This window comes from Ornithodoros turicata, chromosome 2, assembly GCF_037126465.1.
Source record: "Ornithodoros turicata isolate Travis chromosome 2, ASM3712646v1, whole genome shotgun sequence".
NCBI classification, from domain to species: domain Eukaryota; kingdom Metazoa; phylum Arthropoda; class Arachnida; order Ixodida; family Argasidae; genus Ornithodoros; species Ornithodoros turicata.
Genome location: NC_088202.1, coordinates 29,891,894 through 29,907,442, shown reverse-complemented (window position 1 = coordinate 29,907,442; position 15,549 = coordinate 29,891,894). Strand labels below are relative to the sequence as shown.

The following is a 15,549-nucleotide window of genomic DNA, read 5'->3' as shown; positions in this document are numbered from 1 at the left end:
TACCCATTATATTACATTATAACGTTTGCTGAGGTACGCAATGCACAGCCTTCACACTTCATTGTTTGTTGCCGCCTCCATTACGAAGGCGGGCAACAAACAGAAGGATAGAATGGAATGAACAGATACACTCTAAAAAACAGGACTACACCACATAACACGCTCTGCAGAAAACCACGGCATCAACCGATCAGTTATCGTTTCTGATTTGAGGAGAGAGTGGGGCATCCACTTTTTGCAACAATTACAGTGAACCCTCGTCAATGTGACCACCACCGTTCCCATGACTTTTTGGTCATAAAGTGAAATACAACGAGAAACGCACCCTCCAGAAAGACTGCTACGCAGAACAAAAGCCTACATAGTTACGATGATTTATTTTCTGAAAAAGTCCATTAGGAAAGTTTACTTGGAGCAATTATCAGTAATCACGTTCTCTAAATAGACAATAGCACCGTCAACTGTGTACTAGTTATAAATGTCCTATTGCTCAAAGAATAGTAGTGCAACCATTAGTGCTTCGCTTGCCCCCTCTGCAGTGACCTGTGGGAAGCCCACTCAGCTCACCATCAGGCATCACACCCACAGCACTATCGGGGCAACTTTTGGGCAGAACCAATGTCACTCTTAAAAAGCACTGTGTGACCTGGTCCTGTGGTCACTGCATCTCTTTTGGCATTCTTTTGCCATTTGTAGATCGCTACACATTATTCAGAGGTCAACAATATCAGGAGTCATCCCAAACCTTGTCGGCCTACTTTGACACGTGTGGGCCCCTGCCTGAGATACATGGTAGCCTTTCCTTGGGGCTTGTCTGAGGGCCAAGTGCTGCGGTCATAACAACGAGATGAATTTACAACGTGGCGAAATGGTTCCCAAGAAAACGGTCATAATACATGTCAGATTAATGGAGTCATACTAGCGAGGATTCACTGTAGTAAATATCTAAACTGCCACAAAAATGCATATGCCCTCATTTCCCACAAATCAGGAAAGACACCGGTATCATTCTGCATGGCAGTTGGTTGCGAGAGTGTTGTGCTGTGAAGTTCTGTCTTTTGAGTGTAGAGAACCACTGGTCATGGCTTCCTGTACTAGCACTACAGCTGCATTAATCGTGTTCCCGTTATATTTACTGCACCGATGGATTACAAATCGAGGCTGGGAGCTGGAACAGATGAACACTGCTCACAGGAAATACGTCATTTATCGAACGAATGCGTATCAGATTCAAATGTCCCGCTCACTGTTTCTTTATTCCGGCAGAGTCCGATACACAGATCGGTACTGTCGCATGCAACAACTATGACACACTTTGCTTACGGTATTGGGGATGAGAACCACCACCAAGACGACAGCTTTTGAGCGTGAACATATTAAAAATCATGCTGTCAGCAAAGCTTAGTCATAACGGCCGTAACATGAGCCACGAACATCAAATGCATCATCTTGCCATAACACTTTTGACACACATTTTTGTGTTTGTGAGAATTCCCGTAGAAGTTCCATGCATTGATTCACCTGTTTCTCGCTGCTCAAGCCTCGTATGCCCTCTTTCACACATACTGCTTCATAAAGTTGATGGAACTGACAAGCAAAAAACGGGTCTGTTATGGGCAGGAGAAAGGCAGGGTCATTCCCGCAAACACCTCTAGCACCCATTATATTGTAAAGGAAGATCTTCCCATTCATATCTAACTATTACTAAATTGAACACAAAATATTAATGCTTCATTGACAAAGGTTAATTGAGTGCAACATGCATTTCGAAAAGGTAACAATATCACCAGTTTCACTTTCAAGCTCGGAATTTGCTTGCCCCTATTCTTTCGTTAGAGTAGAGCACTGTTGCAAGGTGTGTTACTGTAATTTTTTTTACTTTAAAGGGGCACTCAAATGCACACCCCAAGATCATTTGAAATTATGTCAAAGGCTGCAATCATTTCGTAGTGGGTGTCATTACTCAAAATTTCCATTTTGGTTACGAAATTACAATCAAAATCGTACCAAACTCTTTCTCCTCTCGGTACCACCCTTCACTCGGCACTGCCCCGTGACCATCGCCTTACTTTGCACATCGGGGAGTTGCCCTACCGGATATGCATTTCTGGTTAATGTAACCAATGGCAGTTAAAGTGGGACTGCGCAACAAAATCACCACAAAGGTTGGTATATCCATAACCTTTGGTATGTCAGGAACATGTACACGAAATATCTCTGTTCAAAACTGCGCAGATCTCACTCAAACTGAGTGAAGCGAGAGGGCGCTGAAAGCAACACACTGCTGACATCATCCGGCAAGGGAGAAAGAATGCAGGCTTGGAAGCAGACAACAATACTGGGTGAGGTCATGGAATCCTCCTCCGGATGAACTGCCGTAGTATAGAGCTCCATTTTCTGCTCTTTGCATTTCGGTTTCGGTTCGCTATTGTCATTATTTACGAATTAATTACTTGCGCAAAACGAATGCAAATGTTGTATTCGGTGTCGAGGGGGTGGTTCGTGTTTGGTATGATGCTTACCTAATTTTTTTCGAATACTTCTAAAGTCTCCCTTTAAGCAAGTTGTTTTCAAAACGGAGCAATGCACGTGAAGGATCACAATAACATGTTATGTTGCCCAACTGGCTGCCACAGTTTCTGCATCTTGAGGATCCGCCTTGGACATCGCCTACGACGGTATTTTTGTGGATGTTTCGTGAGAAACGGCAGTGCTAGGTAAAATAATTTTGGTTGCATAGTGATTGTTGAAACCCAAGCTTTCACCTGAGAACAAGTTGTTTTTTGCATTTTAGTGCCCCTTTAATCATACAGCTTACAGCAAATCGATTTCTGATGATAGAAACTCAAAAGCTGGGTGAATAGTATACTTACACGAAGATAGAAGGAAGTAAAAGAAAGAAAGCTGGTGGCATTTTGGTAGTTCTGTCCTGTAAACCCTAATGTTCCATCAATTTTGAACAACATAATAACTGTGTTGCTAAATTTACTCTTCACCTTCTTTCACCACAACAGTGTCACCATCGATTCTGGCTGCTGCCAGAGTGATGTGGGGCAATGGCTCTGGCACTTGTGATTGTTACCTTTCCTTATGATGATGATGACAATGTTTTCCCCCCTCGATATGCTTGTGCTAGAACGCTCAGGGTGCAGAAGGAACATACACAAAAGATGTTGTGTATCTTACCGATATGCCGACATCAGCGTACGCATGGGGTGGCCAGACCACATCCGCGGAATGACTTCGAGAGCTGGAAGGACTGCTCTCTGTCACTAAATCGCTGCTCTTCATTCCCATGGACGATTCCCCCATTCTTGCCGAGCCCTGCGTTAAACAGCGCTCTCAAAAGTTATCAACTGGACAACAGTTTCGTGCAACAATTGCATGAACACATATTAGCTTCAATGCAAAAAAAAAATCAGTGGATGGAAGAACACCAGGAAGGTAACCATTAATGTATTTTATTTCCTGAGAGATCCTGTACAGGGTATGACAATGAAAAAATGGCTAGGAAGCAAGCGAGCTGGTGAAGATGATGCATAATGTAAAAACCCCCGAGACTAGGGAACACGAAGGGACAGACACGTGTTGTGTCTGTCCCTTCGTGTTCCCTAGTCTCGGGGTTTTTACATTATGCTGTACAGGGTGCCCAGACACGAACTTTCCAATCGCTTCTGTAGCTCCAGCAGTCGCTGGCCCTCTTGCAACGGTAATTTGGCAAACGGTTACTTTGAGCGGTTAAGTTCTACAGTGGCATCATTACGCCTTAAAGTTGATAGGACAGCTCTAATTTCTGAGCGACGTGTATTTGTATCGGCAATGTTGCTCGAAATACACAGACGACATCATTCCTGATATGTATTTCCACAGGGTCACACTAGAAGCACAACCAAATTCTTGTCAACTCAAGGTTTGTTGTGGTTTGCAGAGAGCGACAAAGTGGTTGCGCCTCCAACAGGAGCTCCCGAAAATGCGGCCCCAACGATGATGTGGCAAGCTGCTTCCATACTGCATTGCCATACACCTCACAAATTAGTCTAGTTCTAATTGTTCCACGCCACAATGGGGGCCCATGGGTTTTTACCACGGAAATTGGAGCGGGAGCCATAACTTGGTGTAAACTTTCACTGTAAAACAGTACGAAAGAACAGTAGAGGTGCTGCAGCAACAACTGTCAAGTGAATCCTTGCAGACCCATTTACATTTTCTTTCTACAACTCTATTGACCTTTTTTATTTGTTGCAAATTTTTATTTAAAAAACTAGCACAGCAAAATGGATGCCATTTTGCAGTTATATGGCCAGGTGAACATTCTCTCAAAGTATGCAACTAGAAGATAATTAATTACCTAAAATTCATTAATTAAATCTTTAATTAGGGGATTTCGCACAAAAGCGATGTAGCAGAACGGCAGATATTTTTTGTTGAAAGCCATTTTATGTTTAAAAAACCCTTAAATGTGCATGTGTGTTGAAATATCCACAGCTGAATTTCGCCATGCAAATGAGCCGGAACAAGAACTACACACTTTCTGAGCGCAGAAATGAAGCGAACGTCGCCTTATCTGGGTCGGAGAGAAGTCTATCTGGCCAACAGATTAGCTCCTACACCAATCAGCTACATCGCTCCGAAGTACATGGCCCTCATGTGGATTGCCTGTTGCTCTTTCTGCGCTTGAAAAGTGTGTAGTTCTTGTATCAGCTCAATTGCATAGCGAAATTCAGTGATGGATATTTTAACACACGTAGGCGTTTAAGGGTTTTTAAACATGGAATGGCTTTCAACGACAAACCTTCCCCCGTTCTGGTATCTCGCTTTTGTGCAAAATCTCCTAATTAAAGGGTTAATTAATTAATTTTAGGTAATTAGTGATCTTGTAGTTACATCCTTTCTTTGAAAGAATGTTCTCCTGGCCATATAACTCAACTGCAAAAACGGCATCTATTTTGCTCTGCTAGTTTTCTAATAAAAAATTTTGTAACGAATAAAAAAACACCCTAATGGTGCCTCTTCGATACAAGGGCACGAATTGAGTCATGAGGATCTCACATAAAAAAAGTCCTATTGGGCCTATAAACGCCTAGTTCAACGTTTGCGTCTAAAATGTAGTTTTTTTCCATAAAATGCATGGATTCATCTATCTTTGTTCCTTATTTTTTTCTGTATGCGTAAAAGAACAAGACAGGACGCGTTCGGCCGACAATGTTGTGCTATATATTCCGTCTCAGGTAGCATTATTTTTAACGCTGGTGAAAATAACACAGATACGCATTCATAAACCTCTCCCACGACACGCCACCCAGCAAAACATGCAGAGCTAGTGGGAGAACTGGCACTATGGTAGCTAGAATATATTCTCCGGTCGGGGTACCACACGTTCTAGCTACCATAGCTGCTCGGAGCAAAACGAAACTCTAGCGAGACCAGTTTGTTCCAATGATGTCGGTCATACTGGCGCATGGATAGGGTTGCCACCAGGCCGATATTATACCGGCACGGGCGGTTATTTGCTCGCTCTGCCGGCTACCGGTCGGAAGGTGATACCGGCAGCCTTTTGCCGGTATTTGTGGCTGAAGGCCTTTCACAGGGGCTTTTGCAAGGTTTTCGCTTCAACATTCCACTACGGCTTGAATAAATCTGGAGCACAGACCCAACTCCGCAGTCACCAGTTGTTTTCTTAGTTATTCATTATTATTATTATCATTGTTATTGATTAAGTCTTGTGTTCGGAGGGGACAAGATCAGTGGTTGTGCAAAGCTATTGGTGGTTGTGTCGAACCAGACAGAACCTAGGCCATATACAACCATCTTGAGATCTCCTGCAAAGAAGGGTTTGTGTGCATCGATGCATTTTTCGAAGTAAATAACAGTCCAATCCGGTTGTTCCAATATGATCCAGTGTACCGTTCATGCCTGGTTTATAGCAATTTCTAACATCAATGATCCAGCCACACACAGGAACTTATATTTCCTCGTATTATCGCTCTGTCTCTATGTGCGCTCATCCACCCCTCACCCACTTTCCCTTTCCCGACATCTTTCCCTTTCCCTCTATTCCACCTCCTCTCTCTCAGCCAGTATTTTTCACTACGAAAAGTGGCAACCCTACGCATGGACGCAGCACAACGCATTGTCGCATTGTACATGGGCTCTGTAGATGGTCCCAGGCATTGCACAATGCAGAAAATAAATGCGACCAGCCGAAATATTGGCAATTCGTGCAGTGAGAGTTTTAACTGCTAGACCACTGACTCTCGTGGAGTTGTGGTGCTCTGTCAGCTGTGCGGAAACCAAGTAAGCACAGAGTTTGATTCCGCACGCTCACATTCAGCAGTTCAGTTCCGTAAGATGTTCCTCTGCCTCAGTCTGCGATTTGCAGGGTCCGTGCGAGAAAAAATCTCACCTAGAGCAACATGCTGCTACAGCCACGCACAAGTTCAACAGTACAAAGGACTTTCCATCGACATCCTGCCAAAGCTATCCTAAGGATTGTGCTCAGGACGGAAGGAACAGTGAACTGCATGCCAATTTGTGTACGGCACTTCTTGCAGCAAACATAGCGTGGGTGAAGCTCAAGAAACCTCGTCTTCAAGACTTTCTTGGAGAAGTACTGCAAAACGAAAATTCCGTCTCAGTTGACGATGCAAAAAAATTATTTGAGCTCCACGTACAAAGGAGTACTGACTACCCTTAAAAAATAGGAGAGTCCCGCATCTGGATTGGGGTGGACGAGACAACGGATTCCAATGGGCAATATGTAGCCAACATGGTGTTTAGAAAATTAAGTCTAGATCAAAGCAGCCACCCGTATTTGACATCCTGCAAGCTACTGGAAAACATAAAAGGTGATACGGTGGCTTACTTCTGTCAACAATTCCATGAAAGTTTTGTAATTATCTGGAGTTAAGGATGACAAAGTGTGGCTTCTCTACACTGATGCTGCAGCATACATGCATCGCGCCGCAACATTGCTAAAAGTGTTCTGTCCCAGAATGATTCACGCCACCTGTCTCGCGCACGCTTTGCATTGTGTTGCAGAAGAAATCTGGAACAATTTCAAAGACATGAATAAGCTGTTCTCACCAGTAAAGAAGGTGTTTCTGAAGGCCCATGCAAGGGTGAAGGCCTTCATAAACAAACTGCCTGACACCCTGTTACCCCCCGAACCGATTTTGGACGCAATGGGACAAGTGGCTGAGAGTGGTTGAGTACCTGCACACAAACTTTGATGGATACTGCGCGGTTGTACGGCAGTTCTCGAGGGAAGAGGCCGATAGTGTGAAACACGCCCAAGACATCTTACGGTTGACCAAGATTCCCGCTGAGCTGGCGTACATCTCCGCTAACTACCCTTTCGTCCCCGGCAACATCACCCGTCTAGAGGCATTCGGCCAAGCTCTGTGCGATGCTCTTGCTATAGTGTCTGCCACACAAAAGCGAAGTGACACCGTGCAAGGATAGAGTTGTGCAAAAACTATAGTATGTACTCGATAGAAACCTGGGGTTTAAAACTTTGCCGTCAGTGGCCGCAGTACTAGCTGGAACTATGCCAGACGACGTTAGTCCTATGGATATTCCAGCATTTAAATTTGCACCGCTAACGTCCCTGGATGTGGAACACACATTTTCCACCTGTAAGCTACCACCTGGCAACAAGCGCTGGAGCTTTACGCCGACAAATCTGGAAATGGTGCTGCTTCTACAACTACAACAGATGAACGCTTTTTATCGTTTAACTGTTTTGTGAACATTCCTTAGTTGACCCAGTCAGCCTGACTTCTTACCTTTAGATAAATAATGCCCATACTCAATAAAGTTGAACACAGTTGTCTGTGCCGGAAGCGCAATTAGCGGGAACCTTCGCGTGGCCATTGAGCCGACGGGCGGCAGACTGAATTTTATTGAGCCCAAAACGGGACTTTTATTGCCTAAATTGGTACTTTTCCTGCCTATTACAAGCACCTAAAATGCTCTTTTTTAGCGTCTAAACATTCGAGGTCTAGTTATGACACCCTGCACACGTACATACTTGAATAATCTTTTTCCTGTGTGCACTTATTTATATATATATCTTGACTGTTGAAGTCCACCGAGAAGCAGACGACATCAGAGTTGAAACGAGAAAGATTAAATACACAAGGAAAGGCATAGAACACATGGAGCCAAGGCAAGCTCCATCTAGGGACGACATGGGGACATAGCCCCTACATACCTAACGAATGATGAAATTGAAATAATTGACAAATAAGCCAAGGAGTATGGCTCCAAGATTGGAGCCTATACCCTCCCGATTTCGGGTGTAATGGGTACATCCCCGAGCAGAAATAGGGATGGTCACGGTTTAAGTCCTGGTGTCGGAACTCTTCGTGAGTTATTAGGGTGACTGGTGCTTGCACAAAAGTACACGCTAAAAATACCAGACACAGAAAGCAGTTGGCAGGATAAATGATTTATTTATTACACACAGAAATGTGGGAAAAAGGAATCCAGTGCACTCTTGCAGCTGGGCCTTCATTTCAACACGCACAGAAAAAAAATAAACATTCCCTCCAACCTGATTATCGTATCGTCACGTGTGACACATACTTCTGCTTTGAAAGCCTGCAACTGAGAAAGAGCAGAGATATCCCCTCTCTACCGCCTCCCTTGTTACAGGCAAAATAGCAATGCCTGCACCTAGTGCTACAGGGGCAATCATGACTGCAGTAATTTCCAACGATTACATGATGTGGATTCATGGTTTGTTTCACTTAGCTCATAACTATTACTAATGATCGCTCTGAATGTAAAAGTTGTTAGTAATTCAGTGACTACAGTTAGCATTACCACAGCACAGCTTCACCAAGTTATTGCCTGTGCTGGCGTCATGAGCTGGTGCCAATACTTTAGCATTTAAATTTAAATTTGTTCATTTCTTTTACAGGAAAAGTTTGCTAATTGATTCAACCAGGTGTAAAAGGAGGTACCGAAGAAAAGGGAGGAGGGGGTGGACCTTTACAGCAAACATATAACAACATCTATGCATACTGTTGGCACATGAGTACTGAAGTATTTAGCGCAAAAAGACGAAACTATAGAAGGAGACACAGCCTCTGTTGAGGTATTGTTGAACAATACCTCAATTATTAATTAGTTAAATGTACAATTAACTAATTAAATGTACAATTGTTGAAGGTGCACCCACTGTGTGCTCGTTGTGTCTGTGTTGCCTATCGTCTCGTCTTTTCGTGCTAAATCCTTAGTAAGTTTATACATGTTAACAACTGTAACATTTACAGAACACGTTTATATAATGTAGAACACTAGGTGTTTCAAATGCAATGAAAGAACTATCATAAGCTTCATGGTCATGAAAAAGTGATATACTTAATTATACCTGGGGTTCTGACTTCTCAGAGTTTTCGTTTCGTAATATCTGAGGAGTGTTTATCGTGGTTTTAAATTATTTTTTAAATTCTGCGTTTTTCGGGGGGTTCGAGACATCGACAACGATGCGGAATTGATTTATCGGAGCTTACCAAAGAAATCGGAAGCAAGTAATAAAACAACATAAAAGCGTGGAATACTCAATGAAAACACCACTAGTAATGCTGGATACAACTGACGTAATCGGCTCCACGGCAGCACAGGTGGCACGCAATTACAGTGAGTTGTAAAAAATGCAGGCGTATCTGCACAAGTTGCTGTCTGTGAGGTGACATCGTTCTTTGCAGTACTGCAAAGAACTCAGGTACACTATACTCTGTGTTCACATCAAATCGTGGTGTGATGTCCCTAGTAAGAGGCTAGTAGAAGCTACCGTGCCTTGCCTTCTACCTGTGTTGAGCTCCACTCACCTGAAAATGGCCCTGCAGGTCATTCACTTCCGAATTGTCAATAACTAGGACCCATGTGGACCAGGCATGTTACCATTCTCGCACTGAACCAATTCGTAACGATTTTTGGAATGTATCCGAATATTTTCAAAAAATACCTGCAAGTGTTTTGTCGGATAAAACCGAAAAGTCTGAACCCTAGTTCTACCACAGCACGAGACATTGTAGAATAAACACCACCGTTCAACTGACTGTTACTTTCTCAACTAAGAGTATGGCCATAGATGTAGGCCAGCTGGTGGACAAACTCCACAACATGAAAATCCTGAGTCTGGGCACAACTAGAGGGACAGACAGAGCAAACGCACGACTCAAACCAGCAAAAGTTGAATTTTCACAAGGCAAGTTACGTACATATACACGACTCATAAGAAAAAGATGGAGAAAAGGGATTACAAAGGTCAACCAACCTAAGACAGAAAGGAACCCAGTCAAGCAAAAGTATGGAAGGTTACAGAAGGCATCCATAGGCTAAATGAATAGACACCGAGGCGGCACTTACACAACTGCCCACACTCTGTATTGCCAAAGTTTCTCTTATGGCATATTCCATTGGGATAGCAGATTTTGCCCTGTGCTGGGTGGGGTTTGAGTGAATGCTCCCGGCGGGGTCACACGGGTTTGCTTCGTCAAAGGAATGCTAACAATCGCTCGAGGTACGACGCTCGCGCTGCGCATAGCACGTGAGCCCATGCTCTCCTGGGTTAGCTTTGGTCCCGTGGGTCAAAAACTTTTGCTCTTTCGAGCATATGTTTTCCACTTGCTCCGCCAAAGAAACATTCAGCGTCTGACACGATTCTGCCAATGGAACAGTTTTTGTCCCTTCCCTGGGCAAAAAAATTTGACTCAGCTCTGCCAATGGAATGCGCCATTAGAAGTAGTTTTCGTGTCTCAGGTTCCCAGACAATTACTATTGTTTCACCGCAAAGAGGCCGGCAATTTTTGCAAACATTTCTAATACCTCGTTACATGGTCTCATTTAGTGTCCGTGATTAGAGTGACACTTGCGCTTAGTGTCATATGTTTGCTGTCGCACAGCATCTTTTAGTGACACTCCGCACAAAGTGCACTAACGATTTAGTGAGTTCCACGATCTTGCGTCATTTCACTTCAGCTGAATGGGTGCGTAGCCTTGACAGCTGGCTTTGACGTACAGGTAAAAAGTACTGATGAAAAGCAAAAGGCCCTGCCAATCACTATCTTTTCAAACAAGTATTTTCAACAGTGTAAGGAACCGTGTTGATTGTGCTCTACAGTTGGTTCTAACTGAGGAAGTTTTGTAATTCGGATGATTTCTCATATGAGACTGCAAAACGGAGCCTGAGGTGATAGCCACAAAATTAGAAGCCACAGTGCTGTATATATAGATGCCTAATTGATACGTAAATACCTTATCTACACTTGACCTTTGTTTTTACGGTTAATATATTATATAAGTATTTGTGATGTTAGTAAGCTTTTTCCAGTTTGCATTCCTTCGTATCAGTTTCTAACTCCATTTCAGATTTCATTTTCATTATACAAGACAGAACCAGCATCAATTCCACTCCTATTCTGTTTTTCACATCATAAATTGTCCAGAAATAGCTGTTCCTGATTTCCATCAGCATTAAAATACTAGTATAAATATAAACACATAACAGCGTTCTCAACATTTTACATAACCCTTTTTAAACGTTCACCACCTATTTTTCAGTAATTGATGATTCACATCTCATACAAGCAACGAACAGTTGACAAAATGTCCGCAATAGCCTTTACAATTTTACATCGTGTAATTTTGTTATCTCCTGTCAACAGTTTTCACAAATAATACGACGGACTAGAATAGAATAATGAACCGAACTCAGATTCCAAACAGTGATAGCTTGCATAAATGTTTCATTTCTGGCCTGACTCCTACCTACACACCACCACCTTGTCCAGCATTTTTTTTTTCTTTTTTTTTTTTTTTTTCAAGTTTGCAATGCCCATTCAAGGGAGTGTTTTGAAAGCAAGTAAATGCAATAAGGTGAATATTATAATTTTGAAGTTGCCTTCATATTCATGTCATCCAGTCTGTTCGACTCAATCAGCCTGCACTTACTCATTGAACCACAAATATTTTCGCTCGTAAACATCAATAGTGCAGGAGCAGGCATTTGGACAAGCAGCATTTGTCGATACGTAACGCTGAACAAGCATAAAATATTTCACACTGAACTTCGCTCGGAACTTTGCGATATTTTGTGATCGATGGCAAAACCTTACTTGAGACCCCCATCAAACTATCAACCTGCGTTGACGACAAAAGTAGGTGAGCATGGTACAAAATATCGGCCCAACCAAAGTATCCGTGGTACGGTTTTCCACAGAAGAAAGTCAGTGCATATTGTAAATCATCCCAACACATTCTTGCTCAAATCGGAGCGGTACTGCATATTACATGCCAAAGGTAAATACCGCACATCCCCTACATAAGGGCGGAACGAAAAAAACATCCGACACGTAATGGCGTCGTATTCCTCTTTGTTGCGATTAAACCGTAGCATATTGCGCTGTCACATCGCACAAGCCGGCAACGTAATACACGTGATATCTATGCGAGGCTCATCATCTTGTTCAAAGCACCTGACCACCCCTGCAATGGAGTGGGTTAGCGGACCAAAGACCCGCAGGAAATAAGAAGGGAAACATGAAGGGCCGTACCAAAGGGACCACAGGTAACGGAGGGTGGAAGGAATCCATCAAAATGGACTGAGTCCGAGCGCAGATTGGGAGCTTTTCAACGCTTTACAGGTCTATCCGTGATATTGGGTGCACATTTAGGTTCGTACCACTCACCTGGTGTGCCTGAAGGGTTTTCTTCGGTTTTTCCTTTAATATTAACAAAACGTAATCATAAGAGAGTACAATGGTTGACACTTCCTGTCATAGAGTGCGCCAGTGTCAGCTGCCATTCCTCCCTTCCCAGTGCATTTGCGCTTCGCCCAGAAAGTGGGGAGGAAGTGACGTTTGACCCATTTGCGCGTGACGAACTACCGTCGTCTGCTGGGAGACGCTTCGCGGGACAGTGCCATTTTGTGGTTTCTGTGTTGCAATGCCGCATGTATGCGATAGCTGCACTCTGTGTTATGCGTTTTGTCTTTGGTTCCGCGACCGACAATGAAATCTACACAGAGGGCGAGCGAAGAAACGGTTCTACGAATGTCTGCGCAGCAAAGTGGTACAAGAACCAGTAATAGAAGCATATCTTTTGATGGCGGTCTCGATTGGAACTAATAAATGTGTTACACCACGTTGAACGACCCAGACTTGTGTGTGAATATCGTCGATCTTCACGAAAAAGCGTGTGTCGCAGCAGAGAGTCGAACCGAATCGTTTATCGGTTCAGTTCCGGTTCAGCTCCGGAAGGCAACTATGTATAATGGTTCGAACCGTTTTTTTTTTTTCTAAACGTTTCGGTTCACGAACCGGTTCAGGGGACACGGATGGGAATGAAGCACAACAGGCAGGTTAAAACACACTTCCGTTTGTGTGGTACAGTGAGGAAGGCGTGTTTGAAATATTTTGCGTGATACGAAAGACAAGATTAGTAGTGGTTACGACAAGAACATAACCAACGCCGGTCAGGGTTGACTGCCCTAGCACGTAGCTCATGTCGAAGTGGTTAACTAACCCACCGGGTTGTTCCCAGAATCTGGGCAGCAATGTAACAGTCAACCGAGCCTGCTACTTTATCTGAAGTCATTTAAGTCGTTGAAATTATTGATTGCCAGTCAGTAGATACGAATACACGTTAAGCAGCGAACGACGCTTCATGGTAGTTGGATTGGCTCATTTTCGCTCCCCGGCACGGGGGTTTCAGCGTTTTTAATTAAGTTGGATTGGAATGGTGCGGTCCTGAGCCCCGGGTCTTTATGTAACACGCATATGTTATCGTGTTATCACTGACCGCCGCCGTGATACCATGTCGCAGTTAGAGTGAAGTGTCTGTGGAACAAAAACAGCTAGAGCACGTGCAAAAGCAACTGCGAACAGAGAGTTCGACCCATTTTCGACCCATTGGCTATTCTTAAACACGATGTCGTATGGTTGTTTTTACGTCTTTTATTTCAAATGCACAGAGAAAACCAGCTTGGTACGTTCTTTCTAATCTGACCAGCATGAGGGTGGCCTGCCCTTTATTTGTAATGGGTTATGTAAGCTCACACGCGCTATGTGTCAGCGATCAGTTTTGCAGTTAGTGTGGACACCCTGAGCCTGACTAGTATATTATTACAATATGTCACTTCATGAATGCTGCCGAAAACTGACGTTACTCCCTAATCCTTATATGTACAGGGTGTTTCACCTAACGTGATAAAAAATTCTAATTGGCGGCGTAGTCGCCGGAGGATTGTGGGACTTTCGGCAATTACCCTCTGGAAACGTTTATCACCATCGAGGAAGGCTTTGTACAATTTTTATTTGCGCGAAATTTATTTTTCAACTGAACTTTGAAAATTGCCAAGTGATCCTCACTTTTTTTACAGAAATATGAAGTCCTCCGCGGATAACCGCAGACAAAACGGAAGCTATGCACAGTATCGCAACAGAAATAGTCGAGAAAAAAAAATAGTAAGAATTGCGCTCTAGCCCCGCTTGCTTTATTTTCGCAAAGAAGCGCACGCGAAATGTGCGTCTAGAGGAGGAAGTGTCTCCACCTTCATTTGTTTTGCCTTCTTTGTGATAAGACGGTTGTCACCAGCATCAAGGTGAAAGCAGGGTAAAGAAAGGTAAAACAAGAGGTGGGAACACTTCCTCATCTCCCCGCGCCTTCCGTGCGCTCTTCTTTGCGACAATCAAGCAGGCGGTTCTAAAGCGGACTTTTTACTCATTTTTTAGACTATTTATGTCGCGATACTATGCATAGTTTTTGTTGGGTCTGTGGCTATCCGTGGAGAACTTCATATCTCTGTAAAAAAAGTGATGTTCTCTTGGCAATTTTCAAAGTTCAATTTAAAATAATAAATATCCCTTAATTAAAAATTGTCCAGAGCCTTCCTAAATGGCGGCAAATGTTCCCAGAAGGTAATTACCGAAAGTCCAACAATCCTCCCACGAGTACGTCGCCAGCTGGAATTTTTTTATCACTTTAGGTGAGACACCCTGTATATATTCATGTGTATGTCTTAGACATTAGTAGTCAGTTTTAAGTTACCATCTTTGTTGTTATTATTTCGTGACTCCAGAAAATCCAGAGCATTCCTGCAGGGCACGACTTTTTCGGCAAGAAAGGGGAAGGCTACGGAGCTAATAAAAGAAGAAAAAAACAAAGAGGCCGAAAAAGTATTTTTTTTGGTCATGCACAACATGCAAAGTTCCGCCTATAGTGCCGTGTGAACCGTTATTTGAACCGGTTACCAGTATTTTTCTTAACGATTCAGTTCCGGTTCGGCCTAGACCTCTAACAAATGACGTCATAATGTTCGACAGCGCCACGAGTTTGGTAGAGTTGAACTACGTTCAAAGCCAGTGGTGAACAAGGTTGCACCCGAAAGCCATGGTCTTGGGGGGATTACGATGGTCTCTGAAAGGGACGCGACCTTCGCTCGGACTTTTCTTTCAATAGGAGGCAGCGAACAATTGCCCATTCGTGGAACACAGCTCTCCCCTTCCGATCTGTTTTGGTTTCGGTCTGTCTACCAACGTC

General features: G+C 43.4%; 1 protein-coding gene across 4 annotated transcripts in view; it reads right to left on the bottom strand.

Annotated features, from left to right (window-relative positions):
• LOC135385267 (uncharacterized) overlaps positions 1-12,820 on the bottom strand; it is an 88,315-nt gene extending 75,495 nt beyond the window's left edge. For 2 of the 4 annotated variants that reach the window (XM_064614474.1, XM_064614475.1), the window contains exons 1-3: positions 12,564-12,684; positions 3,187-3,324; positions 1,522-1,587 (exon numbers count right to left, since the gene is read on the bottom strand). In XM_064614474.1, the coding sequence (XP_064470544.1) occupies positions 1,522-1,587; positions 3,187-3,324; positions 12,564-12,602 (243 nt within the window). In that variant the 5' untranslated portion in view covers positions 12,603-12,684. The other 2 variants (XM_064614476.1, XM_064614477.1) reach the window with 2 other exon arrangements.
• Between the last annotated feature and the right edge of the window lie 2,729 nt (positions 12,821-15,549).